Consider the following 25,037-nt stretch of genomic DNA (forward strand, 5'->3'; position numbering starts at 1 on the left):
GCAAATGGCAAGGAGACTCTGATGTTAAGGAGCCTTTGACCTACGCTTCTTTCTAGCTATCTCATGACATCAGCCTTTAGGGTGAGGTTTTCCCCGATATTGAGGTGGTCTGAGATCAAAACCAATAGCGTTCTTCAGATGTAGCTGTCTGGTTTTCCCATGGACATGTATTGAAGAGGCTTTCTTGTTCCCATTTGGATATTCTCCCCTTCTGTGTCAGAGATGAGTTGAGCATGGATGCTGGGGTCTGTGTCTGGACCCTCAACTTTATTCCATCGATCTGGATCTGTGTGTGTTGTTGTATTCCCAATAGCATACTGTCCGGCTCCTGCTGCTGCTGCTGCGGCTAAGTCACTTCAGTCGTGTCTGACTCTGCGCGACCCCATGGCCTGCAGCCTACCAGGCTCCTCCGTCCAGGGCATTTTCCAGGCAAGAGTACTGGAGTGGGTCGCCATTGCCTTCTCCGATACACTCCTGAGGATCCTAGTTTGGTCGTCTAATTTCCTTTCACACAACCTTGGATGCCCGTATCGGGGCTTTTTCGTCGGATTGTATTGACAATTTAGGCTCTTTTCTGTTTCCGTACCCCTTTTGCAATTCTTGGTTGGGTGCGAAAATGCATTGGCATTTTGGGAGGAATAGCATCGAAGCTGTGGATTGCCTTGTGGGGCTGGGATATCATTTTCCAAATAGGAATTCTTTCAAGCCCTGAGCACAGCTTCTCTTTCCAGGGATTGGTGTGGGCTTGATCTTCCTTCTTCCATGTCTCGCCGTTTTGTGAGAACAGGTCCTTCCTTCCCTTCTGGGTTAGATGGACCCGTGGGGATCACTTCAGTGAATGGCATTGTCAGTGGGGGTGATAATTCCCTTCTCATTGGAAGACTTTGCTGTGAGTATTAGAAATGCAAGTGATTTCTCTTCCCCTTCCTCCCTGTCCATCTCTCAGAGCCACCGGGAAACAGAGGCCTCACCCAGGGTCACACAGGCCTGAGGAGGTACAACTAGACTGTTGATTCTTCAGGCCCTCAGTGCTGGACATCATCCGGGATACTCTGTGTGTGTCTTCCTCAGTCTGGTGTCCCTTCAGACCTTTCCCTAGTTTTCACAGGCTTGTTGTGTTGGTGTTCTTTGTCTGTTTGGAGACACATCCTTGATAAGCTTTGTGTTTCCATTCATTCATCTCGCGATGTATGACCTGTCTTTTGCTTTTGTACTGAGGTCTTTCCCACAGTAGATATCTTTGATTTTGCAAAGTGCACTGTATTCTCCTGGTTTTTTTTGTGGACTGCCTTTTAGTTTTGTGTGTGAAGACTCAAAGCACGTGTCCGGTTTCTGCTCATTGTTCCTCTAGATTTGTGACAAGTTTTCATGGAATGTTTGTCTAGGGATAACTGGAAGTGAACTCGGTGTAAGGTGTCAAGTCTCCATCTCCATTCATGTCATCCCCTGCAGTTTCCAATACCCTGTTCCTGAGTGGTTTTGGAGACCTTGTGGGAAGTTTGCTTGCATTGGAGTTTGCGTTTCCACCTTGATTAACTTCACACTGTTCTGCCCTCAGGGACACTGTCAAGGGGGAGTGAGGAGCAGCCTGCACTTCCAGCTGTGAACACACGGTGGGGCGAGTGGTGCTCTCCCCTCTGGGAGCCCCAGGCCACAGGCATCCCAGTGAGGAGCCAGCTCTGTGCTCAGCTGAAAGGAGTTAGTCTCTCAGGAGCCTCTGAGCCCTTCCGTTTGGATCACCCAGGGTGGGCATTTACTGTGACAGAACAAATTGCCCTGAATTCCATGGACGGAAGAGCCTGGCTGTGTAGAGATCGTGAGTTGCCGTGAATCAGACACAACTGAGGACACAAAAATTCAATAGATTAAAACACTTTTTGGGGGCGGGGGGGGAGTGAAAGGGGGTGATGTGGGGTTTTTTTGTCTTATAAAATAGCCAAGGGGAATCTAGTTTAAACCTAAATTCACATATATGGGATAGGTATAGCTCTCCGTCACCCTATTAAAAAAACTACTAAACTTTTCTGAAAGTTTATTTTGTAGCTTCCTTGAGCACTTCATTGTGAAGCATTTTTTTTTTTTTTTCTGAGACTTTGGCCTCATTAAAAAGTACGGTTTGCCTTTACTGGATAATTTTGTTCATTGGTTTCTTAGGGAATCTTGGTAATATTTGAGTTTCCTGGGGAGTATGGTCACATGACCTGGCCCTGGCCAATCGGTGCCTTCCACCTCCTTGGCCACTGTGATTGGCTCCGGACTGGGGCAGTGCCCAATCGGGGCTGAGGGCCGGGCCTCACGTTAGAAGCCAGGGGAAGAGGAGCTCTCGTCCTGCTCTGGTAGGGGAAGGGGTGGGGCCGGGTGAGGTCAGGCTCCAGCAGTGGGAGGGGCGTGAGGTCCGCCTGCGGCAGTTGGTGACCTTCCTGCTCCCCTCAGGGCAGAGCCGCCGGCGTGAGAATGAGGGCGCTGCTGAGCCCAGGGGCTGGGATGGCCTGTTGCTGCTGTGGTCCCAGAGCTCCACCCGAGACCTGAGGGAAGCCGTCTGCCCGTGAGTCCTCTCCCGCTTGTCTGTCAGCTTGTTTGAAACATGCTGGGTTTTCTGCCCAGCTGGCTAAGGGGAGTCCCTGGAAATGCAAGGGTGTGGGTTTTGGCAGACTTCAGGGAAGACATGCCAGATGAGCCTGGGAGACTCCAGCTTAATCTGGATTCAGGAGATATCTCTTCGGGCCAGCTAGTAATTGTAGGATAAGCCTAATGAGTCTTCACAGGATGAAGAGAGTAACGTGCCAAGGTAGCAATCGATGTCCTCATTCGAGAGGATGAAGCTGGTGCTCAGAGAAGGGGGGAACTTGGCCAGAGCAAGGACGTGTGCACCCAGACAGAACCCCCAGATCCGGCCATTGGAGCTCAGGGAGGCCACTGGTGTGGCTTGTCCCTGTGGCAGGGGCCGAGGCATGCAGCCCACCCTGATTCCTGCAGGGGCCTGACTTGGGAAGTGCCATCTGGTAGCTTTGAGACTCACCAAACCAAATTGCACTGGAGAGAGGAAGGACACCTTCCTTCATCCACCCCCCACCCCCGCCGGATTCCCACATACCCTGACCCCTTTCTCTGGATTTCGGAGCCATTTCCAGAGTCCCGCTCATATGACCTCATTCGAAGTGCACTGTGGACGAGCTGCCATCTGCAGCTGCTACCACAGAAGCCAAGGGCTTTAGCTCCCGAGTACCTCCCTTCCTTTGGAACTTGGGGGCCCTCTGCTCCCCACTTGCACACCACAGACCTTTGCTGAGGATTGTGGGGACCCTCACTCAGTTTGCAGCACGTTGTAGCCATCCCTGTCCTCTCAATACCTCCCTTGAAACTCAGCTTGTGAGCTCCTTTGGAGCAGCGTGGCCCACCTGCAACGCTGCAACGGAAGAGACACAGCTGACAGTGAAACAGCAGCTTAGATCTGACGGCCGGAAAGCTCTGTCAAAAGGGACCTCCCTCTTCACACCGTAGAGGCTCTAGGAGCCGCCAGGGTTTCGGAACCAGTGCTGGGGCCAAAAGGACTCCACAGCTGTTTTCCTTCCTGGGGAGGGTTCTGGCTCGAGTGGGAATGGCTCAAGTCTCCTAAGGTTCTGAAAGCCCACTGTGTGCAGATTCACGGTACACAGAGAGCGGAAGGTGGAGTCCTGTCCTGGAGGTGGTCACAGCTCTCGGATGAGCCAGGCAGGCAGGCAGGCAGGGCATGAGAACACCTGAGCTGCCTTGATGAGTCAATGGTGTGGGGGCAGAGGAAGAGAAGCCGGTCTGCTCCCTCGTGTGGTGCCCAGGGCAGGTTGTCCCCAGAGGAATCCCTTACGACAGTGAGGACTATCACGGCTGTTTCCCAAGGGGTTCTGTCAGTGCGTGTCTTCCCCGGAGCGGTCAGGCCGTCTCTAAAATACACTGGCCATGGGCATTGCCTCTCCTTGGAACTTCCCATCTGTTTCTCTTTTTTATGGAACAGTGAATTTCTAGAGGGGTTCTGGGCCACAAGGATGTTGGGTCATTTTCTAGCCTTCTGTCATGAAGAACGCTTTCCTGGGCGTTGGGGTGGTTTGTTGTAACAGCTCCCTTTCTTGGCTTCTTTTGGGAGCTGGTGCAACAAGAGGAGCTCAGCCTCTGCCTTCTGGCTGAGATGTCACCCTTCAAACAGCAATGCCTGCCTGGAGATAATGATGGCATTTGCCAAAAGGGCTTCGTTTGGCACGTGGTATCTTGAAAGGACGTACAACGTCCTTTCAGCTATCAAAGGCTAGTTCAAAGGACATAAACATGAGAACTCTCCAGTGGAGTCTTACAGTAGGTGGAGAGTCCGAAAAAAACTCCTTCAGTCATTTCACTGAGAGTCATTGATTGGGGACACCAAGAATATAGGAAAGAATACAGAAAGAAAAGATGAAATTGTGTTCAGGATCGGGCGGAGGGATGAACAGGGCATGCTTGCCTTGAATCCAGGCTTTGTTTGGGGGTGGGGCATACAGATGGAACGGGTCTGAAACTACAAAGTGGTGATGGTAACACAGTATCACCAGAGTTACACAACAGTGTTCCCAAATTGCAACAATGATGAAAAAGTTTACTACTCCCAACTTAACCAACAAAAATACAGGAAACCATGCAAAAAAGAAAACATCACCAGAAAGGTGGAAACAAACCAAATACAAAGCAGTTCGGGGGAAAGGAACTCCATGTCCCCTGGGGGCAGACCGAGCTGACGGCGTCCACGGTGAGCAGACAGGGATGGAGGCTGCAGAGCCGACCGCTCCCCTGGACGTGGTGTTTCCGGCAAGGGCTCTGGGTCTCTGTCCAGAGCGGGGGCTCGTTCTCCCTGCAGGGGTGGGTGAGTCATCGTGGGCGTCTGGGTGTTGCGCGGGAGCCAGGGCAGGCTCTCCCTGCCGAGGCGGTGACTCCTCCTCTGCCTCGGGTTCTCCTGCCAAAGGCCGAGCAGGTAGAGGTGCACGTGGAGGTGGAGGTTCTGGCTGAGGGGGTGGGACATCAGTGCCTGGGGCTGGGGGTCCTGCAGGCACGGAGATCCGATCTGCCCGGTGTGCTGGCCAGTACCCAGCTGGCCTGGTGTCTCTGCGAGGGCAAGTCTCGGTTCTCCATCTGCCCTCGGTGGATCCCTGGGTCCTGCACCTGGAGCCACCACCTCTGTAGGGACAGGTCTGGGAAGTGGAGCCTGGTTCCAGTTGGAGGCCAGTGCTAGAGCTGTGGGAGAAGCATCGTTTGCCCGCAGGCCAGCCTTGGCATGTGCGTATCCCGGGACAGAAAGCTTCCAAGAGATTCGCAAAGAATACCCAGGGTCGGATGTCTTTTGGGACTGAAGTGTGCAAGATGGGGGGTGGGGGGTGTGAGGCCAGCGCTTGCTGCAGGCCCAGCAGCAGCTTTCGGGGACTCGTCCCTGTGTAGCTCAGCACCCCCTCCGCACACACTCCCGTACACCAGCCCCAGCGTCCTCACCTCTGTGCTCTGGCGTGCTGGGCTCCAGGTCCTCCTGCTGCCTCAGAGGCCGGGGTTCTCGGGACTCTGGGTCGGAGCCGGGTGTGCTGAGCTCCGTGGCAGCCTCAGACTGGGCCGCCGGGTGTATCCTGGGCGGTGTCTCGGCAGCAGGCCTTCCCCGCCTCCGCTTCGCCCCCGGTGGGGCTGATGCCTCCGTGGGCACGCTCACCTGGAGCCTGCACTGGGCCTCACGGGCGGGGGGGGTGGTGCTCCGACCCCTCCCTCCGGGAGCTGGATGGGGTGTCCCCGTCCTCGGCCTCATCACGTGGGAAGCTCTGCAACGACAGTGACCGTCAGCCAGCCATGCTGGGAGTTTTCCGAGCTGGGCCTGGCCAGTGGAGCCGCTGCTTCGGCCTGCTCGAACTTCTCTGCCCAGAAGGGTCAGAGACGTGTGTCTGCTCAGATCCCCACCCGGGAGGAAAGAGACCCACCTGAGGGTGTGAGGTCAGCCTGGGCGGCCGGCCCTGCCCGCACTCTCCCCATCCCGCCCAGCATGCTCTCCCCTGGGGTGTGGACACAACTTGTCGGCAGGCTTCTGACCCCACATCCACCTGGGCTTCCTTGAGGGAGACACACCCCGAGAAACCCGCATCCACACACACAGGCAAAGGACCCGGTGTTTCCGGGTGGCATGGGAGAGGTGGCCTGGCCCGGCCGGGGGCTCCCCGTGTTACCTTTCTGTTTCTCCGGGCAAAGGGCCAGAGGCGTCTCGGGGGTGCCCTGAGCCAATGTCGACAGGGTGCCCACGCACACTGCCTGTGAGCTCTCCTGAGGCCCCGGCCTCTGGGCAGGGGCAAACAGCAGAACATCTCGGCAGCAAGTGATCTGGCTGGGGGCTCCTCTCCGCTCTCGAGGCCTGGATACCCGGGTTGCGGGTTCTGTTGGGTTCTGTTGCCGGCAGGTGACATCATTTCTTGGGGTTCGTGCTGAGGTCCCTTCCCCAAAACTTCCCAAGGGAATCTCTGGGTTTCTGACTGCTCGACCACCACCCTTAAGCCATGTGCAGGCACAGTGACACCCACCCAGCCCAGCCGAGAGCCCTGGGGAGGCCTGGGTGCAGCCAGGGCCTGAGCTCCGAGGGCCCCGCTGCTCTCAGACCAGGCTCCTTCTTCTCATAAGTGGTGTGGCCCTGGACAAGCATATGCCCCTCAGGGTTTCCCCAGTCTCTCCATCTGCAGAGTGGCGGTCATTCTCCCATCTGCTTCCTAGGTCTGTCGGCCTACGAGCAGCTCCATGCCTTTCCACCTGGGGCCGATATCACGTGGAGCTTGTGCGCTGAGACTTCAGAAAGAAAGATTCCTTCCTGGGCTGACACAGCACAGAATGGGGCAGAACGAGGCCTCGATGTGCCGTGGTACCCAGGAAAAGGCACTCCCCCTCCTGAATGTTTTGAGACCCCGCGTCCAAGTTGGAGGACCGAAAGGAAGACTCGAAGGTCTCCCTCTCTTATAGAAAACAGTGGCCATCTTTCTAGTCCTCTGTTTCCATTGAGATTCTGTTCAAGTGTCCCAGCTCGGCTTCTGCGGGTGGCTGAGCTTCTAATGGCTCCCTGCGTTCTTGTCTTTTCCTCTCCAAACCTTCCGTCCTTTTCCCCCTTCTGGGGTGGATGGGCGCTGTCATTGCTTCTACCTTCGAGACAGATTGATGAAAAGTCTGGACCATCGACTCCTTTCCTCTCTTTGGTTCCGTGTCTCTCTCTGGCTGTGTCCCTCTCTTTTCCTTTCTCAATTCAGTCTGTGTCTTCCTCTTTCTCTCTCGTGTGTGGACGGATGGATGCTAGGAATGCACGTGTATATGATTAGATGAGGGTTATGTTTTAGGGATAGGTTAGAGGGAGAGAAAGGCTTTAGGTCGGAGTTGGTCATGGGGGAAGGGTCAAGGGTGGTGGTGGTGTTTCTTGGAATCTGAGTGCTGTGCATTCTTCGTCCTTTCCATATGAACCCCTTCTCAGATACACCACTTGCAAGGAGTCTCTCGTGTTCCGTTTCCTCTCTTTTGCATTTGTGAATGCTTAGCTTCTCTGTTGTGAAGAGGTTCCATTGGATGGAAACCCATTGGTGTACTTCGTGTACCTCTTTCCCTTACTTGAAGAGACCCATTTCTACCTCCGCCCAGCAAATGGCAAGGAGACTCTGATGTTAAGGAGCCTTTGACCTACGCTTCTTTCTAGCTATCTCATGACATCAGCCTTTAGGGTGAGGTTTTCCCCGATATTGAGGTGGTCTGAGATCAAAACCAATAGCGTTCTTCAGATGTAGCTGTCTGGTTTTCCCATGGACATGTATTGAAGAGGCTTTCTTGTTCCCATTTGGATATTCTCCCCTTCTGTGTCAGAGATGAGTTGAGCATGGATGCTGGGGTCTGTGTCTGGACCCTCAACTTTATTCCATCGATCTGGATCTGTGTGTGTTGTTGTATTCCCAATAGCATACTGTCCGGCTCCTGCTGCTGCTGCTGCGGCTAAGTCACTTCAGTCGTGTCTGACTCTGCGCGACCCCATGGCCTGCAGCCTACCAGGCTCCTCCGTCCAGGGCATTTTCCAGGCAAGAGTACTGGAGTGGGTCGCCATTGCCTTCTCCGATACACTCCTGAGGATCCTAGTTTGGTCGTCTAATTTCCTTTCACACAACCTTGGATGCCCGTATCGGGGCTTTTTCGTCGGATTGTATTGACAATTTAGGCTCTTTTCTGTTTCCGTACCCCTTTTGCAATTCTTGGTTGGGTGCGAAAATGCATTGGCATTTTGGGAGGAATAGCATCGAAGCTGTGGATTGCCTTGTGGGGCTGGGATATCATTTTCCAAATAGGAATTCTTTCAAGCCCTGAGCACAGCTTCTCTTTCCAGGGATTGGTGTGGGCTTGATCTTCCTTCTTCCATGTCTCGCCGTTTTGTGAGAACAGGTCCTTCCTTCCCTTCTGGGTTAGATGGACCCGTGGGGATCACTTCAGTGAATGGCATTGTCAGTGGGGGTGATAATTCCCTTCTCATTGGAAGACTTTGCTGTGAGTATTAGAAATGCAAGTGATTTCTCTTCCCCTTCCTCCCTGTCCATCTCTCAGAGCCACCGGGAAACAGAGGCCTCACCCAGGGTCACACAGGCCTGAGGAGGTACAACTAGACTGTTGATTCTTCAGGCCCTCAGTGCTGGACATCATCCGGGATACTCTGTGTGTGTCTTCCTCAGTCTGGTGTCCCTTCAGACCTTTCCCTAGTTTTCACAGGCTTGTTGTGTTGGTGTTCTTTGTCTGTTTGGAGACACATCCTTGATAAGCTTTGTGTTTCCATTCATTCATCTCGCGATGTATGACCTGTCTTTTGCTTTTGTACTGAGGTCTTTCCCACAGTAGATATCTTTGATTTTGCAAAGTGCACTGTATTCTCCTGGTTTTTTTTGTGGACTGCCTTTTAGTTTTGTGTGTGAAGACTCAAAGCACGTGTCCGGTTTCTGCTCATTGTTCCTCTAGATTTGTGACAAGTTTTCATGGAATGTTTGTCTAGGGATAACTGGAAGTGAACTCGGTGTAAGGTGTCAAGTCTCCATCTCCATTCATGTCATCCCCTGCAGTTTCCAATACCCTGTTCCTGAGTGGTTTTGGAGACCTTGTGGGAAGTTTGCTTGCATTGGAGTTTGCGTTTCCACCTTGATTAACTTCACACTGTTCTGCCCTCAGGGACACTGTCAAGGGGGAGTGAGGAGCAGCCTGCACTTCCAGCTGTGAACACACGGTGGGGCGAGTGGTGCTCTCCCCTCTGGGAGCCCCAGGCCACAGGCATCCCAGTGAGGAGCCAGCTCTGTGCTCAGCTGAAAGGAGTTAGTCTCTCAGGAGCCTCTGAGCCCTTCCGTTTGGATCACCCAGGGTGGGCATTTACTGTGACAGAACAAATTGCCCTGAATTCCATGGACGGAAGAGCCTGGCTGTGTAGAGATCGTGAGTTGCCGTGAATCAGACACAACTGAGGACACAAAAATTCAATAGATTAAAACACTTTTTGGGGGCGGGGGGGGAGTGAAAGGGGGTGATGTGGGGTTTTTTTGTCTTATAAAATAGCCAAGGGGAATCTAGTTTAAACCTAAATTCACATATATGGGATAGGTATAGCTCTCCGTCACCCTATTAAAAAAACTACTAAACTTTTCTGAAAGTTTATTTTGTAGCTTCCTTGAGCACTTCATTGTGAAGCATTTTTTTTTTTTTTTCTGAGACTTTGGCCTCATTAAAAAGTACGGTTTGCCTTTACTGGATAATTTTGTTCATTGGTTTCTTAGGGAATCTTGGTAATATTTGAGTTTCCTGGGGAGTATGGTCACATGACCTGGCCCTGGCCAATCGGTGCCTTCCACCTCCTTGGCCACTGTGATTGGCTCCGGACTGGGGCAGTGCCCAATCGGGGCTGAGGGCCGGGCCTCACGTTAGAAGCCAGGGGAAGAGGAGCTCTCGTCCTGCTCTGGTAGGGGAAGGGGTGGGGCCGGGTGAGGTCAGGCTCCGGCAGTGGGAGGGGCGTGAGGTCCGCCTGCGGCAGTTGGTGACCTTCCTGCTCCCCTCAGGGCAGAGCCGCCGGCGTGAGAATGAGGGCGCTGCTGAGCCCAGGGGCTGGGATGGCCTGTTGCTGCTGTGGTCCCAGAGCTCCACCCGAGACCTGAGGGAAGCCGTCTGCCCGTGAGTCCTCTCCCGCTTGTCTGTCAGCTTGTTTGAAACATGCTGGGTTTTCTGCCCAGCTGGCTAAGGGGAGTCCCTGGAAATGCAAGGGTGTGGGTTTTGGCAGACTTCAGGGAAGACATGCCAGATGAGCCTGGGAGACTCCAGCTTAATCTGGATTCAGGAGATATCTCTTCGGGCCAGCTAGTAATTGTAGGATAAGCCTAATGAGTCTTCACAGGATGAAGAGAGTAACGTGCCAAGGTAGCAATCGATGTCCTCATTCGAGAGGATGAAGCTGGTGCTCAGAGAAGGGGGGAACTTGGCCAGAGCAAGGACGTGTGCACCCAGACAGAACCCCCAGATCCGGCCATTGGAGCTCAGGGAGGCCACTGGTGTGGCTTGTCCCTGTGGCAGGGGCCGAGGCATGCAGCCCACCCTGATTCCTGCAGGGGCCTGACTTGGGAAGTGCCATCTGGTAGCTTTGAGACTCACCAAACCAAATTGCACTGGAGAGAGGAAGGACACCTTCCTTCATCCACCCCCCACCCCCGCCGGATTCCCACATACCCTGACCCCTTTCTCTGGATTTCGGAGCCATTTCCAGAGTCCCGCTCATATGACCTCATTCGAAGTGCACTGTGGACGAGCTGCCATCTGCAGCTGCTACCACAGAAGCCAAGGGCTTTAGCTCCCGAGTACCTCCCTTCCTTTGGAACTTGGGGGCCCTCTGCTCCCCACTTGCACACCACAGACCTTTGCTGAGGATTGTGGGGACCCTCACTCAGTTTGCAGCACATTGTAGCCATCCCTGTCCTCTCAATACCTCCCTTGAAACTCAGCTTGTGAGCTCCTTTGGAGCAGCGTGGCCCACCTGCAACGCTGCAACGGAAGAGACACAGCTGACAGTGAAACAGCAGCTTAGATCTGACGGCCGGAAAGCTCTGTCAAAAGGGACCTCCCTCTTCACACCGTAGAGGCTCTAGGAGCCGCCAGGGTTTCGGAACCAGTGCTGGGGCCAAAAGGACTCCACAGCTGTTTTCCTTCCTGGGGAGGGTTCTGGCTCGAGTGGGAATGGCTCAAGTCTCCTAAGGTTCTGAAAGCCCACTGTGTGCAGATTCACGGTACACAGAGAGCGGAAGGTGGAGTCCTGTCCTGGAGGTGGTCACAGCTCTCGGATGAGCCAGGCAGGCAGGCAGGCAGGGCATGAGAACACCTGAGCTGCCTTGATGAGTCAATGGTGTGGGGGCAGAGGAAGAGAAGCCGGTCTGCTCCCTCGTGTGGTGCCCAGGGCAGGTTGTCCCCAGAGGAATCCCTTACGACAGTGAGGACTATCACGGCTGTTTCCCAAGGGGTTCTGTCAGTGCGTGTCTTCCCCGGAGCGGTCAGGCCGTCTCTAAAATACACTGGCCATGGGCATTGCCTCTCCTTGGAACTTCCCATCTGTTTCTCTTTTTTATGGAACAGTGAATTTCTAGAGGGGTTCTGGGCCACAAGGATGTTGGGTCATTTTCTAGCCTTCTGTCATGAAGAACGCTTTCCTGGGCGTTGGGGTGGTTTGTTGTAACAGCTCCCTTTCTTGGCTTCTTTTGGGAGCTGGTGCAACAAGAGGAGCTCAGCCTCTGCCTTCTGGCTGAGATGTCACCCTTCAAACAGCAATGCCTGCCTGGAGATAATGATGGCATTTGCCAAAAGGGCTTCGTTTGGCACGTGGTATCTTGAAAGGACGTACAACGTCCTTTCAGCTATCAAAGGCTAGTTCAAAGGACATAAACATGAGAACTCTCCAGTGGAGTCTTACAGTAGGTGGAGAGTCCGAAAAAAACTCCTTCAGTCATTTCACTGAGAGTCATTGATTGGGGACACCAAGAATATAGGAAAGAATACAGAAAGAAAAGATGAAATTGTGTTCAGGATCGGGCGGAGGGATGAACAGGGCATGCTTGCCTTGAATCCAGGCTTTGTTTGGGGGTGGGGCATACAGATGGAACGGGTCTGAAACTACAAAGTGGTGATGGTAACACAGTATCACCAGAGTTACACAACAGTGTTCCCAAATTGCAACAATGATGAAAAAGTTTACTACTCCCAACTTAACCAACAAAAATACAGGAAACCATGCAAAAAAGAAAACATCACCAGAAAGGTGGAAACAAACCAAATACAAAGCAGTTCGGGGGAAAGGAACTCCATGTCCCCTGGGGGCAGACCGAGCTGACGGCGTCCACGGTGAGCAGACAGGGATGGAGGCTGCAGAGCCGACCGCTCCCCTGGACGTGGTGTTTCCGGCAAGGGCTCTGGGTCTCTGTCCAGAGCGGGGGCTCGTTCTCCCTGCAGGGGTGGGTGAGTCATCGTGGGCGTCTGGGTGTTGCGCGGGAGCCAGGGCAGGCTCTCCCTGCCGAGGCGGTGACTCCTCCTCTGCCTCGGGTTCTCCTGCCAAAGGCCGAGCAGGTAGAGGTGCACGTGGAGGTGGAGGTTCTGGCTGAGGGGGTGGGACATCAGTGCCTGGGGCTGGGGGTCCTGCAGGCACGGAGATCCGATCTGCCCGGTGTGCTGGCCAGTACCCAGCTGGCCTGGTGTCTCTGCGAGGGCAAGTCTCGGTTCTCCATCTGCCCTCGGTGGATCCCTGGGTCCTGCACCTGGAGCCACCACCTCTGTAGGGACAGGTCTGGGAAGTGGAGCCTGGTTCCAGTTGGAGGCCAGTGCTAGAGCTGTGGGAGAAGCATCGTTTGCCCGCAGGCCAGCCTTGGCATGTGCGTATCCCGGGACAGAAAGCTTCCAAGAGATTCGCAAAGAATACCCAGGGTCGGATGTCTTTTGGGACTGAAGTGTGCAAGATGGGGGGTGGGGGGTGTGAGGCCAGCGCTTGCTGCAGGCCCAGCAGCAGCTTTCGGGGACTCGTCCCTGTGTAGCTCAGCACCCCCTCCGCACACACTCCCGTACACCAGCCCCAGCGTCCTCACCTCTGTGCTCTGGCGTGCTGGGCTCCAGCTCCTCCTGCTGCCTCAGAGGCCGGGGTTCTCGGGACTCTGGGTCGGAGCCGGGTGTGCTGAGCTCCGTGGCAGCCTCAGACTGGGCCGCCGGGTGTATCCTGGGCGGTGTCTCGGCAGCAGGCCTTCCCCGCCTCCGCTTCGCCCCCGGTGGGGCTGATGCCTCCGTGGGCACGCTCACCTGGAGCCTGCACTGGGCCTCACGGGCGGGGGGGTGGTGCTCCGACCCCTCCCTCCGGGAGCTGGATGGGGTGTCCCCGTCCTCGGCCTCATCACGTGGGAAGCTCTGCAACGACAGTGACCGTCAGCCAGCCATGCTGGGAGTTTTCCGAGCTGGGCCTGGCCAGTGGAGCCGCTGCTTCGGCCTGCTCGAACTTCTCTGCCCAGAAGGGTCAGAGACGTGTGTCTGCTCAGATCCCCACCCGGGAGGAAAGAGACCCACCTGAGGGTGTGAGGTCAGCCTGGGCGGCCGGCCCTGCCCGCACTCTCCCCATCCCGCCCAGCATGCTCTCCCCTGGGGTGTGGACACAACTTGTCGGCAGGCTTCTGACCCCACATCCACCTGGGCTTCCTTGAGGGAGACACACCCCGAGAAACCCGCATCCACACACACAGGCAAAGGACCCGGTGTTTCCGGGTGGCATGGGAGAGGTGGCCTGGCCCGGCCGGGGGCTCCCCGTGTTACCTTTCTGTTTCTCCGGGCAAAGGGCCAGAGGCGTCTCGGGGGTGCCCTGAGCCAATGTCGACAGGGTGCCCACGCACACTGCCTGTGAGCTCTCCTGAGGCCCCGGCCTCTGGGCAGGGGCAAACAGCAGAACATCTCGGCAGCAAGTGATCTGGCTGGGGGCTCCTCTCCGCTCTCGAGGCCTGGATACCCGGGTTGCGGGTTCTGTTGGGTTCTGTTGCCGGCAGGTGACATCATTTCTTGGGGTTCGTGCTGAGGTCCCTTCCCCAAAACTTCCCAAGGGAATCTCTGGGTTTCTGACTGCTCGACCACCACCCTTAAGCCATGTGCAGGCACAGTGACACCCACCCAGCCCAGCCGAGAGCCCTGGGGAGGCCTGGGTGCAGCCAGGGCCTGAGCTCCGAGGGCCCCGCTGCTCTCAGACCAGGCTCCTTCTTCTCATAAGTGGTGTGGCCCTGGACAAGCATATGCCCCTCAGGGTTTCCCCAGTCTCTCCATCTGCAGAGTGGCGGTCATTCTCCCATCTGCTTCCTAGGTCTGTCGGCCTACGAGCAGCTCCATGCCTTTCCACCTGGGGCCGATATCACGTGGAGCTTGTGCGCTGAGACTTCAGAAAGAAAGATTCCTTCCTGGGCTGACACAGCACAGAATGGGGCAGAACGAGGCCTCGATGTGCCGTGGTACCCAGGAAAAGGCACTCCCCCTCCTGAATGTTTTGAGACCCCGCGTCCAAGTTGGAGGACCGAAAGGAAGACTCGAAGGTCTCCCTCTCTTATAGAAAACAGTGGCCATCTTTCTAGTCCTCTGTTTCCATTGAGATTCTGTTCAAGTGTCCCAGCTCGGCTTCTGCGGGTGGCTGAGCTTCTAATGGCTCCCTGCGTTCTTGTCTTTTCCTCTCCAAACCTTCCGTCCTTTTCCCCCTTCTGGGGTGGATGGGCGCTGTCATTGCTTCTACCTTCGAGACAGATTGATGAAAAGTCTGGACCATCGACTCCTTTCCTCTCTTTGGTTCCGTGTCTCTCTCTGGCTGTGTCCCTCTCTTTTCCTTTCTCAATTCAGTCTGTGTCTTCCTCTTTCTCTCTCGTGTGTGGACGGATGGATGCTAGGAATGCACGTGTATATGATTAGATGAGGGTTATGTTTTAGGGATAGGTTAGAGGGAGAGAAAGGCTTTAGGTCGGAGTTGGTCATGGGGGAAGGGTCAAGGGTGGTGGTGGTGTTTCTTGGAATCTGAGTGCTGTGCATTCTTCGTCTCTTTCCATATGAACCCCTTCTCAGATACACCACTTGCAAGGAGTCTCTCGTGTTCCGTTTCCTCTCTTTTGCATTTGTGAATGCTTAGCTTCTCTGTTGTGAAGAGGTTCCATTGGATGGAAACCCATTGGTGTACTTCGTGTACCTCTTTCCCTTACTTGAAGAGACCCATTTCTACCTCCGCCCAGCAAATGGCAAGGAGACTCTGATGTTAAGGAGCCTTTGACCTACGCTTCTTTCTAGCTATCTCATGACATCAGCCTTTAGGGTGAGGTTTTCCCCGATATTGAGGTGGTCTGAGATCAAAACCAATAGCGTTCTTCAGATGTAGCTGTCTGGTTTTCCCATGGACATGTATTGAAGAGGCTTTCTTGTTCCCATTTGGATATTCTCCCCTTCTGTGTCAGAGATGAGTTGAGCATGGATGCTGGGGTCTGTGTCTGGACCCTCAACTTTATTCCATCGATCTGGATCTGTGTGTGTTGTTGTATTCCCAATAGCATACTGTCCGGCTCCTGCTGCTGCTGCTGCGGCTAAGTCACTTCAGTCGTGTCTGACTCTGCGCGACCCCATGGCCTGCAGCCTACCAGGCTCCTCCGTCCAGGGCATTTTCCAGGCAAGAGTACTGGAGTGGGTCGCCATTGCCTTCTCCGATACACTCCTGAGGATCCTAGTTTGGTCGTCTAATTTCCTTTCACACAACCTTGGATGCCCGTATCGGGGCTTTTTCGTCGGATTGTATTGACAATTTAGGCTCTTTTCTGTTTCCGTACCCCTTTTGCAATTCTTGGTTGGGTGCGAAAATGCATTGGCATTTTGGGAGGAATAGCATCGAAGCTGTGGATTGCCTTGTGGGGCTGGGATATCATTTTCCAAATAGGAATTCTTTCAAGCCCTGAGCACAGCTTCTCTTTCCAGGGATTGGTGTGGGCTTGATCTTCCTTCTTCCATGTCTCGCCGTTTTGTGAGAACAGGTCCTTCCTTCCCTTCTGGGTTAGATGGACCCGTGGGGATCACTTCAGTGAATGGCATTGTCAGTGGGGGTGATAATTCCCTTCTCATTGGAAGACTTTGCTGTGAGTATTAGAAATGCAAGTGATTTCTCTTCCCCTTCCTCCCTGTCCATCTCTCAGAGCCACCGGGAAACAGAGGCCTCACCCAGGGTCACACAGGCCTGAGGAGGTACAACTAGACTGTTGATTCTTCAGGCCCTCAGTGCTGGACATCATCCGGGATACTCTGTGTGTGTCTTCCTCAGTCTGGTGTCCCTTCAGACCTTTCCCTAGTTTTCACAGGCTTGTTGTGTTGGTGTTCTTTGTCTGTTTGGAGACACATCCTTGATAAGCTTTGTGTTTCCACTCATTCGTCTCGCGATGTATGACCTGTCTTTTGCTTTTGTACTGAGGTCTTTCCCACAGTAGATATCTTTGATTTTGCAAAGTGCACTGTATTCTCCTGGTTTTTTTTGTGGACTGCCTTTTAGTTTTGTGTGTGAAGACTCAAAGCACGTGTCCGGTTTCTGCTCATTGTTCCTCTAGATTTGTGACAAGTTTTCATGGAATGTTTGTCTAGGGATAACTGGAAGTGAACTCGGTGTAAGGTGTCAAGTCTCCATCTCCATTCATGTCATCCCCTGCAGTTTCCAATACCCTGTTCCTGAGTGGTTTTGGAGACCTTGTGGGAAGTTTGCTTGCATTGGAGTTTGCGTTTCCACCTTGATTAACTTCACACTGTTCTGCCCTCAGGGACACTGTCAAGGGGGAGTGAGGAGCAGCCTGCACTTCCAGCTGTGAACACACGGTGGGGCGAGTGGTGCTCTCCCCTCTGGGAGCCCCAGGCCACAGGCATCCCAGTGAGGAGCCAGCTCTGTGCTCAGCTGAAAGGAGTTAGTCTCTCAGGAGCCTCTGAGCCCTTCCGTTTGGATCACCCAGGGTGGGCATTTACTGTGACAGAACAAATTGCCCTGAATTCCATGGACGGAAGAGCCTGGCTGTGTAGAGATCGTGAGTTGCCGTGAATCAGACACAACTGAGGACACAAAAATTCAATAGATTAAAACACTTTTTGGGGGCGGGGGGGAGTGAAAGGGGGTGATGTGGGGTTTTTTTGTCTTATAAAATAGCCAAGGGGAATCTAGTTTAAACCTAAATTCACATATATGGGATAGGTATAGCTCTCCGTCACCCTATTAAAAAAACTACTAAACTTTTCTGAAAGTTTATTTTGTAGCTTCCTTGAGCACTTCATTGTGAAGCATTTTTTTTTTTTTTCTGAGACTTTGGCCTCATTAAAAAGTACGGTTTGCCTTTACTGGATAATTTTGTTCATTGGTTTCTTAGGGAATCTTGGTAATATTTGAGTTTCCTGGGGAGTATGGTCACATGACCTGGCCCTGGCCAATCAGTGCCTTCCACCTCCTTGGCCACTGTGATTGGCTCCGGACTGGGGCAGTGCCCAATCGGGGCTGAGGGCCGGGCCTCACGTTAGAAGCCAGGGGAAGAGGAGCTCTCGTCCTGCTCTGGTAGGGGAAGGGGTGGGGCCGGGTGAGGTCAGGCTCCAGCAGTGGGAGGGGCGTGAGGTCCGCCTGCGGCAGTTGGTGACCTTCCTGCTCCCCTCAGGGCAGAGCCGCCGGCGTGAGAATGAGGGCGCTGCTGAGCCCAGGGGCTGGGATGGCCTGTTGCTGCTGTGGTCCCAGAGCTCCACCCGAGACCTGAGGGAAGCCGTCTGCCCGTGAGTCCTCTCCCGCTTGTCTGTCAGCTTGTTTGAAACATGCTGGGTTTTCTGCCCAGCTGGCTAAGGGGAGTCCCTGGAAATGCAAGGGTGTGGGTTTTGGCAGACTTCAGGGAAGACATGCCAGATGAGCCTAGGAGACTCCAGCTTAATCTGGATTCAGGAGATATCTCTTCGGGCCAGCTAGTAATTGTAGGATAAGCCTAATGAGTCTTCACAGGATGAAGAGAGTAACGTGCCAAGGTAGCAATCGATGTCCTCATTCGAGAGGATGAAGCTGGTGCTCAGAGAAGGGGGGAACTTGGCCAGAGCAAGGACGTGTGCACCCAGACAGAACCCCCAGATCCGGCCATTGGAGCTCAGGGAGGCCACTGGTGTGGCTTGTCCCTGTGGCAGGGACCGAGGCATGCAGCCCACCCTGATTCCTGCAGGGGCCTGACTTGGGAAGTGCCATCTGGTAGCTTTGAGACTCACCAAACCAAATTGCACTGGAGAGAGGAAGGACACCTTCCTTCATCCACCCCCCACCCCCGCCGGATTCCCACATACCCTGACCCCTTTCTCTGGATTTCGGAGCCATTTCCAGAGTCCCGCTCATATGACCTCATTCGAAGTGCACTGTGGACGAGCTGCCATCTGCAGCTGCTACCACAGAAGCCAAGGGCTTTAGCTCCCGAGTACCTCCCTTCCTTTGGAACTTGGGGGCCCTCTGCTCCCCACTTGCACACCACAGACCTTTGCTGAGGATTGTGGGGACCCTCACTCAGTTTGCAGCACGTTGTAGCCATCCCTGTCCTCTCAATACCTCCCTTGAAACTCAGCTTGTGAGCTCCTTTGGAGCAGCGTGGCCCACCTGCAACGCTGCAACGGAAGAGACACAGCTGACAGTGAAACAGCAGCTTAGATCTGACGGCCGGAAAGCTCTGTCAAAAGGGACCTCCCTCTTCACACCGTAGAGGCTCTAGGAGCCGCCAGGGTTTCGGAACCAGTGCTGGGGCCAAAAGGACTCCACAGCTGTTTTCCTTCCTGGGGAGGGTTCTGGCTCGAGTGGGAATGGCTCAAGTCTCCTAAGGTTCTGAAAGCCCACTGTGTGCAGATTCACGGTACACAGAGAGCGGAAGGTGGAGTCCTGTCCTGGAGGTGGTCACAGCTCTCGGATGAGCCAGGCAGGCAGGCAGGCAGGGCATGAGAACACCTGAGCTGCCTTGATGAGTCAATGGTGTGGGGGCAGAGGAAGAGAAGCCGGTCTGCTCCCTCGTGTGGTGCCCAGGGCAGGTTGTCCCCAGAGGAATCCCTTACGACAGTGAGGACTATCACGGCTGTTTCCCAAGGGGTTCTGTCAGTGCGTGTCTTCCCCGGAGCGGTCAGGCCGTCTCTAAAATACACTGGCCATGGGCATTGCCTCTCCTTGGAACTTCCCATCTGTTTCTCTTTTTTATGGAACAGTGAATTTCTAGAGGGGTTCTGGGCCACAAGGATGTTGGGTCATTTTCTAGCCTTCTGTCATGAAGAACGCTTTCCTGGGCGTTGGGGTGGTTTGTTGTAACAGCTCCCTTTCTTGGCTTCTTTTGGGAGCTGGTGCAACAAGAGGAGCTCAGCCTCTGCCTTCTGGCTGAGATGTCACCCTTCAAACAGCAATGCCTGCCTGGAGATAATGATGGCATTTGCCAAAAGGGCTTCGTTTGGCACGAGGTATCTTGAAAGGACGTACAACGTCCTTTCAGCTATCAAAGGCTAGTTCAAAGGACATAAACATGAGAACTCTCCAGTGGAGTCTTACAGTAGGTGGAGAGTCCGAAAAAAACTCCTTCAGTCATTTCACTGAGAGTCATTGATTGGGGACACCAAGAATATAGGAAAGAATACAGAAAGAAAAGATGAAATTGTGTTCAGGATCGGGCGGAGGGATGAACAGGGCATGCTTGCCTTGAATCCAGGCTTTGTTTGGGGGTGGGGCATACAGATGGAACGGGTCTGAAACTACAAAGTGGTGATGGTAACACAGTATCACCAGAGTTACACAACAGTGTTCCCAAATTGCAACAATGATGAAAAAGTTTACTACTCCCAACTTAACCAACAAAAATACAGGAAACCATGCAAAAAAGAAAACATCACCAGAAAGGTGGAAACAAACCAAATACAAAGCAGTTCGGGGGAAAGGAACTCCATGTCCCCTGGGGGCAGACCGAGCTGACGGCGTCCACGGTGAGCAGACAGGGATGGAGGCTGCAGAGCCGACCGCTCCCCTGGACGTGGTGTTTCCGGCAAGGGCTCTGGGTCTCTGTCCAGAGCGGGGGCTCGTTCTCCCTGCAGGGGTGGGTGAGTCATCGTGGGCGTCTGGGTGTTGCGCGGGAGCGAGGGCAGGCTCTCCCTGCCGAGGCGGTGACTCCTCCTCTGCCTCGGGTTCTCCTGCCAAAGGCCGAGCAGGTAGAGGTGCACGTGGAGGTGGAGGTTCTGGCTGAGGGGGTGGGACATCAGTGCCTGGGGCTGGGGGTCCTGCAGGCACGGAGATCCGATCTGCCCGGTGTGCTGGCCAGTACCCAGCTGGCCTGGTGTCTCTGCGAGGGCAAGTCTCGGTTCTCCATCTGCCCTCGGTGGATCCCTGGGTCCTGCACCTGGAGCCACCACCTCTGTAGGGACAGGTCTGGGAAGTGGAGCCTGGTTCCAGTTGGAGGCCAGTGCTAGAGCTGTGGGAGAAGCATCGTTTGCCCGCAGGCCAGCCTTGGCATGTGCGTATCCCGGGACAGAAAGCTTCCAAGAGATTCCCAAAGAATACCCAGGGTCGGATGTCTTTTGGGACTGAAGTGTGCAAGATGGGGGGTGGGGGGTGTGAGGCCAGCGCTTGCTGCAGGCCCAGCAGCAGCTTTCGGGGACTCGTCCCTGTGTAGCTCAGCACCCCCTCCGCACACACTCCCGTACACCAGCCCCAGCGTCCTCACCTCTGTGCTCTGGCGTGCTGGGCTCCAGGTCCTCCTGCTGCCTCAGAGGCCGGGGTTCTCGGGACTCTGGGTCGGAGCCGGGTGTGCTGAGCTCCGTGGCAGCCTCAGACTGGGCCGCCGGGTGTATCCTGGGCGGTGTCTCGGCAGCAGGCCTTCCCCGCCTCCGCTTCGCCCCCGGTGGGGCTGATGCCTCCGTGGGCACGCTCACCTGGAGCCTGCACTGGGCCTCACGGGCGGGGGGGTGGTGCTCCGACCCCTCCCTCCGGGAGCTGGATGGGGTGTCCCCGTCCTCGGCCTCATCACGTGGGAAGCTCTGCAACGACAGTGACCGTCAGCCAGCCATGCTGGGAGTTTTCCGAGCTGGGCCTGGCCAGTGGAGCCGCTGCTTCGGCCTGCTCGAACTTCTCTGCCCAGAAGGGTCAGAGACGTGTGTCTGCTCAGATCCCCACCCGGGAGGAAAGAGACCCACCTGAGGGTGTGAGGTCAGCCTGGGCGGCCGGCCCTGCCCGCACTCTCCCCATCCCGCCCAGCATGCTCTCCCCTGGGGTGTGGACACAACTTGTCGGCAGGCTTCTGACCCCACATCCACCTGGGCTTCCTTGAGGGAGACACACCCCGAGAAACCCGCATCCACACACACAGGCAAAGGACCCGGTGTTTCCGGGTGGCATGGGAGAGGTGGCCTGGCCCGGCCGGGGGCTCCCCGTGTTACCTTTCTGTTTCTCCGGGCAAAGGGCCAGAGGCGTCTCGGGGGTGCCCTGAGCCAACGTCAACAGGGTGCCCACGCACACTGCCTGTGAGCTCTCCTGAGGCCCCGGCCTCTGGGCAGGGGCAAACAGCAGAACATCTCGGCAGCAAGTGATCTGGCTGGGGGCTCCTCTCCGCTCTCGAGGCCTGGATACCCGGGTTGCGGGTTCTGTTGGGTTCTGTTGCCGGCAGGTGACATCATTTCTTGGGGTTCGTGCTGAGGTCCCTTCCCCAAAACTTCCCAAGGGAATCTCTGGGTTTCTGACTGCTCGACCACCACCCTTAAGCCATGTGCAGGCACAGTGACACCCACCCAGCCCAGCCGAGAGCCCTGGGGAGGCCTGGGTGCAGCCAGGGCCTGAGCTCCGAGGGCCCCGCTGCTCTCAGACCAGGCTCCTTCTTCTCATAAGTGGTGTGGCCCTGGACAAGCATATGCCCCTCAGGGTTTCCCCAGTCTCTCCATCTGCAGAGTGGCGGTCATTCTCCCATCTGCTTCCTAGGTCTGTCGGCCTACGAGCAGCTCCATGCCTTTCCACCTGGGGCCGATATCACGTGGAGCTTGTGCGCTGAGACTTCAGAAAGAAAGATTCCTTCCTGGGCTGACACAGCACAGAATGGGGCAGAACGAGGCCTCGATGTGCCGTGGTACCCAGGAAAAGGCACTCCCCCTCCTGAATGTTTTGAGACCCCGCATCCAAGTTGGAGGACCGAAAGGAAGACTCGAAGGTCTCCCTCTCTTATAGAAAACAGTGGCCATCTTTCTAGTCCTCTGTTTCCATTGAGATTCTGTTCAAGTGTCCCAGCTCGGCTTCTGCGGGTGGCTGAGCTTCTAATGGCTCCCTGCGTTCTTGTCTTTTCCTCTCCAAACCTTCCGTCCTTTTCCCCCTTCTGGGGTGGATGGGCGCTGTCATTGCTTCTACCTTCGAGACAGATTGATGAAAAGTCTGGACCATCGACTCCTTTCCTCTCTTTGGTTCCGTGTCTCTCTCTGGCTGTGTCCCTCTCTTTTCCTTTCTCAATTCAGTCTGTGTCTTCCTCTTTCTCTCTCGTGTGTGGACGGATGGATGCTAGGAATGCACGTGTATATGATTAGATGAGGGTTATGTTTTAGGGATAGGTTAGAGGGAGAGAAAGGCTTTAGGTCGGAGTTGGTCATGGGGGAAGGGTCAAGGGTGGTGGTGGTGTTTCTTGGAATCTGAGTGCTGTGCATTCTTCGTCTCTTTCCATATGAACCCCTTCTCAGATACACCACTTGCAAGGAGTCTCTCGTGTTCCGTTTCCTCTCTTTTGCATTTGTGAATGCTTAGCTTCTCTGTTGTGAAGAGGTTCCATTGGATGGAAACCCATTGGTGTACTTCGTGTACCTCTTTCCCTTACTTGAAGAGACCCATTTCTACCTCCGCCCAGCAAATGGCAAGGAGACTCTGATGTTAAGGAGCCTTTGACCTACGCTTCTTTCTAGCTATCTCATGACATCAGCCTTTAGGGTGAGGTTTTCCCCGATATTGAGGTGGTCTGAGATCAAAACCAATAGCGTTCTTCAGATGTAGCTGTCTGGTTTTCCCATGGACATGTATTGAAGAGGCTTTCTTGTTCCCATTTGGATATTCTCCCCTTCTGTGTCAGAGATGAGTTGAGCATGGATGCTGGGGTCTGTGTCTGGACCCTCAACTTTATTCCATCGATCTGGATCTGTGTGTGTTGTTGTATTCCCAATAGCATACTGTCCGGCTCCTGCTGCTGCTGCTGCGGCTAAGTCACTTCAGTCGTGTCTGACTCTGCGCGACCCCATGGCCTGCAGCCTACCAGGCTCCTCCGTCCAGGGCATTTTCCAGGCAAGAGTACTGGAGTGGGTCGCCATTGCCTTCTCCGATACTCTCCTGAGGATCCTAGTTTGGTCGTCTAATTTCCTTTCACACAACCTTGGATGCCCGTATCGGGGCTTTTTCGTCGGATTGTATTGACAATTTAGGCTCTTTTCTGTTTCCGTACCCCTTTTGCAATTCTTGGTTGGGTGCGAAAATGCATTGGCATTTTGGGAGGAATAGCATCGAAGCTGTGGATTGCCTTGTGGGGCTGGGATATCATTTTCCAAATAGGAATTCTTTCAAGCCCTGAGCACAGCTTCTCTTTCCAGGGATTGGTGTGGGCTTGATCTTCCTTCTTCCATGTCTCGCCGTTTTGTGAGAACAGGTCCTTCCTTCCCTTCTGGGTTAGATGGACCCGTGGGGATCACTTCAGTGAATGGCATTGTCAGTGGGGGTGATAATTCCCTTCTCATTGGAAGACTTTGCTGTGAGTATTAGAAATGCAAGTGATTTCTCTTCCCCTTCCTCCCTGTCCATCTCTCAGAGCCACCGGGAAACAGAGGCCTCACCCAGGGTCACACAGGCCTGAGGAGGTACAACTAGACTGTTGATTCTTCAGGCCCTCAGTGCTGGACATCATCCGGGATACTCTGTGTGTGTCTTCCTCAGTCTGGTGTCCCTTCAGACCTTTCCCTAGTTTTCACAGGCTTGTTGTGTTGGTGTTCTTTGTCTGTTTGGAGACACATCCTTGATAAGCTTTGTGTTTCCACTCATTCGTCTCGCGATGTATGACCTGTCTTTTGCTTTTGTACTGAGGTCTTTCCCACAGTAGATATCTTTGATTTTGCAAAGTGCACTGTATTCTCCTGGTTTTTTTTGTGGACTGCCTTTTAGTTTTGTGTGTGAAGACTCAAAGCACGTGTCCGGTTTCTGCTCATTGTTCCTCTAGATTTGTGACAAGTTTTCATGGAATGTTTGTCTAGGGATAACTGGAAGTGAACTCGGTGTAAGGTGTCAAGTCTCCATCTCCATTCATGTCATCCCCTGCAGTTTCCAATACCCTGTTCCTGAGTGGTTTTGGAGACCTTGTGGGAAGTTTGCTTGCATTGGAGTTTGCGTTTCCACCTTGATTAACTTCACACTGTTCTGCCCTCAGGGACACTGTCAAGGGGGAGTGAGGAGCAGCCTGCACTTCCAGCTGTGAACACACGGTGGGGCGAGTGGTGCTCTCCCCTCTGGGAGCCCCAGGCCACAGGCATCCCAGTGAGGAGCCAGCTCTGTGCTCAGCTGAAAGGAGTTAGTCTCTCAGGAGCCTCTGAGCCCTTCCGTTTGGATCACCCAGGGTGGGCATTTACTGTGACAGAACAAATTGCCCTGAATTCCATGGACGGAAGAGCCTGGCTGTGTAGAGATCGTGAGTTGCCGTGAATCAGACACAACTGAGGACACAAAAATTCAATAGATTAAAACACTTTTTGGGGGCGGGGGGGAGTGAAAGGGGGTGATGTGGGGTTTTTTTGTCTTATAAAATAGCCAAGGGGAATCTAGTTTAAACCTAAATTCACATATATGGGATAGGTATAGCTCTCCGTCACCCTATTAAAAAAACTACTAAACTTTTCTGAAAGTTTATTTTGTAGCTTCCTTGAGCACTTCATTGTGAAGCATTTTTTTTTTTTTTTCTGAGACTTTGGCCTCATTAAAAAGTACGGTTTGC

At 54.2% G+C, this 25,037-nt stretch overlaps 2 protein-coding genes across 2 annotated transcripts in view; one reads left to right on the forward strand and one right to left on the reverse strand.

The window, feature by feature from the left end:
* The window catches only part of LOC145517098 (uncharacterized), a 437,457-nt gene that overhangs the window by 157,807 nt on the left and 254,613 nt on the right, over positions 1-25,037 (forward strand). Inside the window, exons 47-53 of the mRNA XM_081519356.1 lie at positions 1,559-1,816; positions 2,434-2,545; positions 9,199-9,456; positions 10,074-10,185; positions 16,839-17,096; positions 17,712-17,823; positions 24,477-24,734. The gene's annotated coding sequence lies outside the window, so the exon portion shown is untranslated. The remainder of the gene's footprint in view (positions 1-1,558; positions 1,817-2,433; positions 2,546-9,198; positions 9,457-10,073; positions 10,186-16,838; positions 17,097-17,711; positions 17,824-24,476; positions 24,735-25,037) is intronic.
* Positions 2,433-6,342, reverse strand: LOC145517341 (uncharacterized). The gene is made up of 3 exons (XM_081519621.1): positions 6,201-6,342; positions 5,488-5,801; positions 2,433-5,235 (listed from the first exon to the last, which is right to left on the reverse strand). Exons 2-3 carry the CDS (start codon positions 5,786-5,788, stop codon positions 4,607-4,609), a joined length of 930 nt encoding a protein of 309 aa, XP_081375747.1. The 5' UTR covers positions 5,789-5,801; positions 6,201-6,342; the 3' UTR covers positions 2,433-4,606.

Source organism: Giraffa tippelskirchi, chromosome 8, assembly GCF_054371585.1.
Source record: "Giraffa tippelskirchi isolate mGirTip1 chromosome 8, T2T-mGirTip1v1.2.pri, whole genome shotgun sequence".
NCBI lineage: Eukaryota > Metazoa > Chordata > Mammalia > Artiodactyla > Giraffidae > Giraffa > Giraffa tippelskirchi.

Bases quoted from the DNA above. Each gene is read 5' to 3' on its own strand.
- LOC145517341 (XM_081519621.1), bottom strand. From the start codon at position 5,788: ATGAGGCCGAGGACGGGGACACCCCATCCAGCTCCCGGAGGGAGGGGT. The intron at 5,236-5,487 runs GTGAGGACGCTG...CTTCTCCCACAG, and splicing joins CAGCACGCCAGAGCACAGAG to CTCTAGCACTGGCCTCCAAC.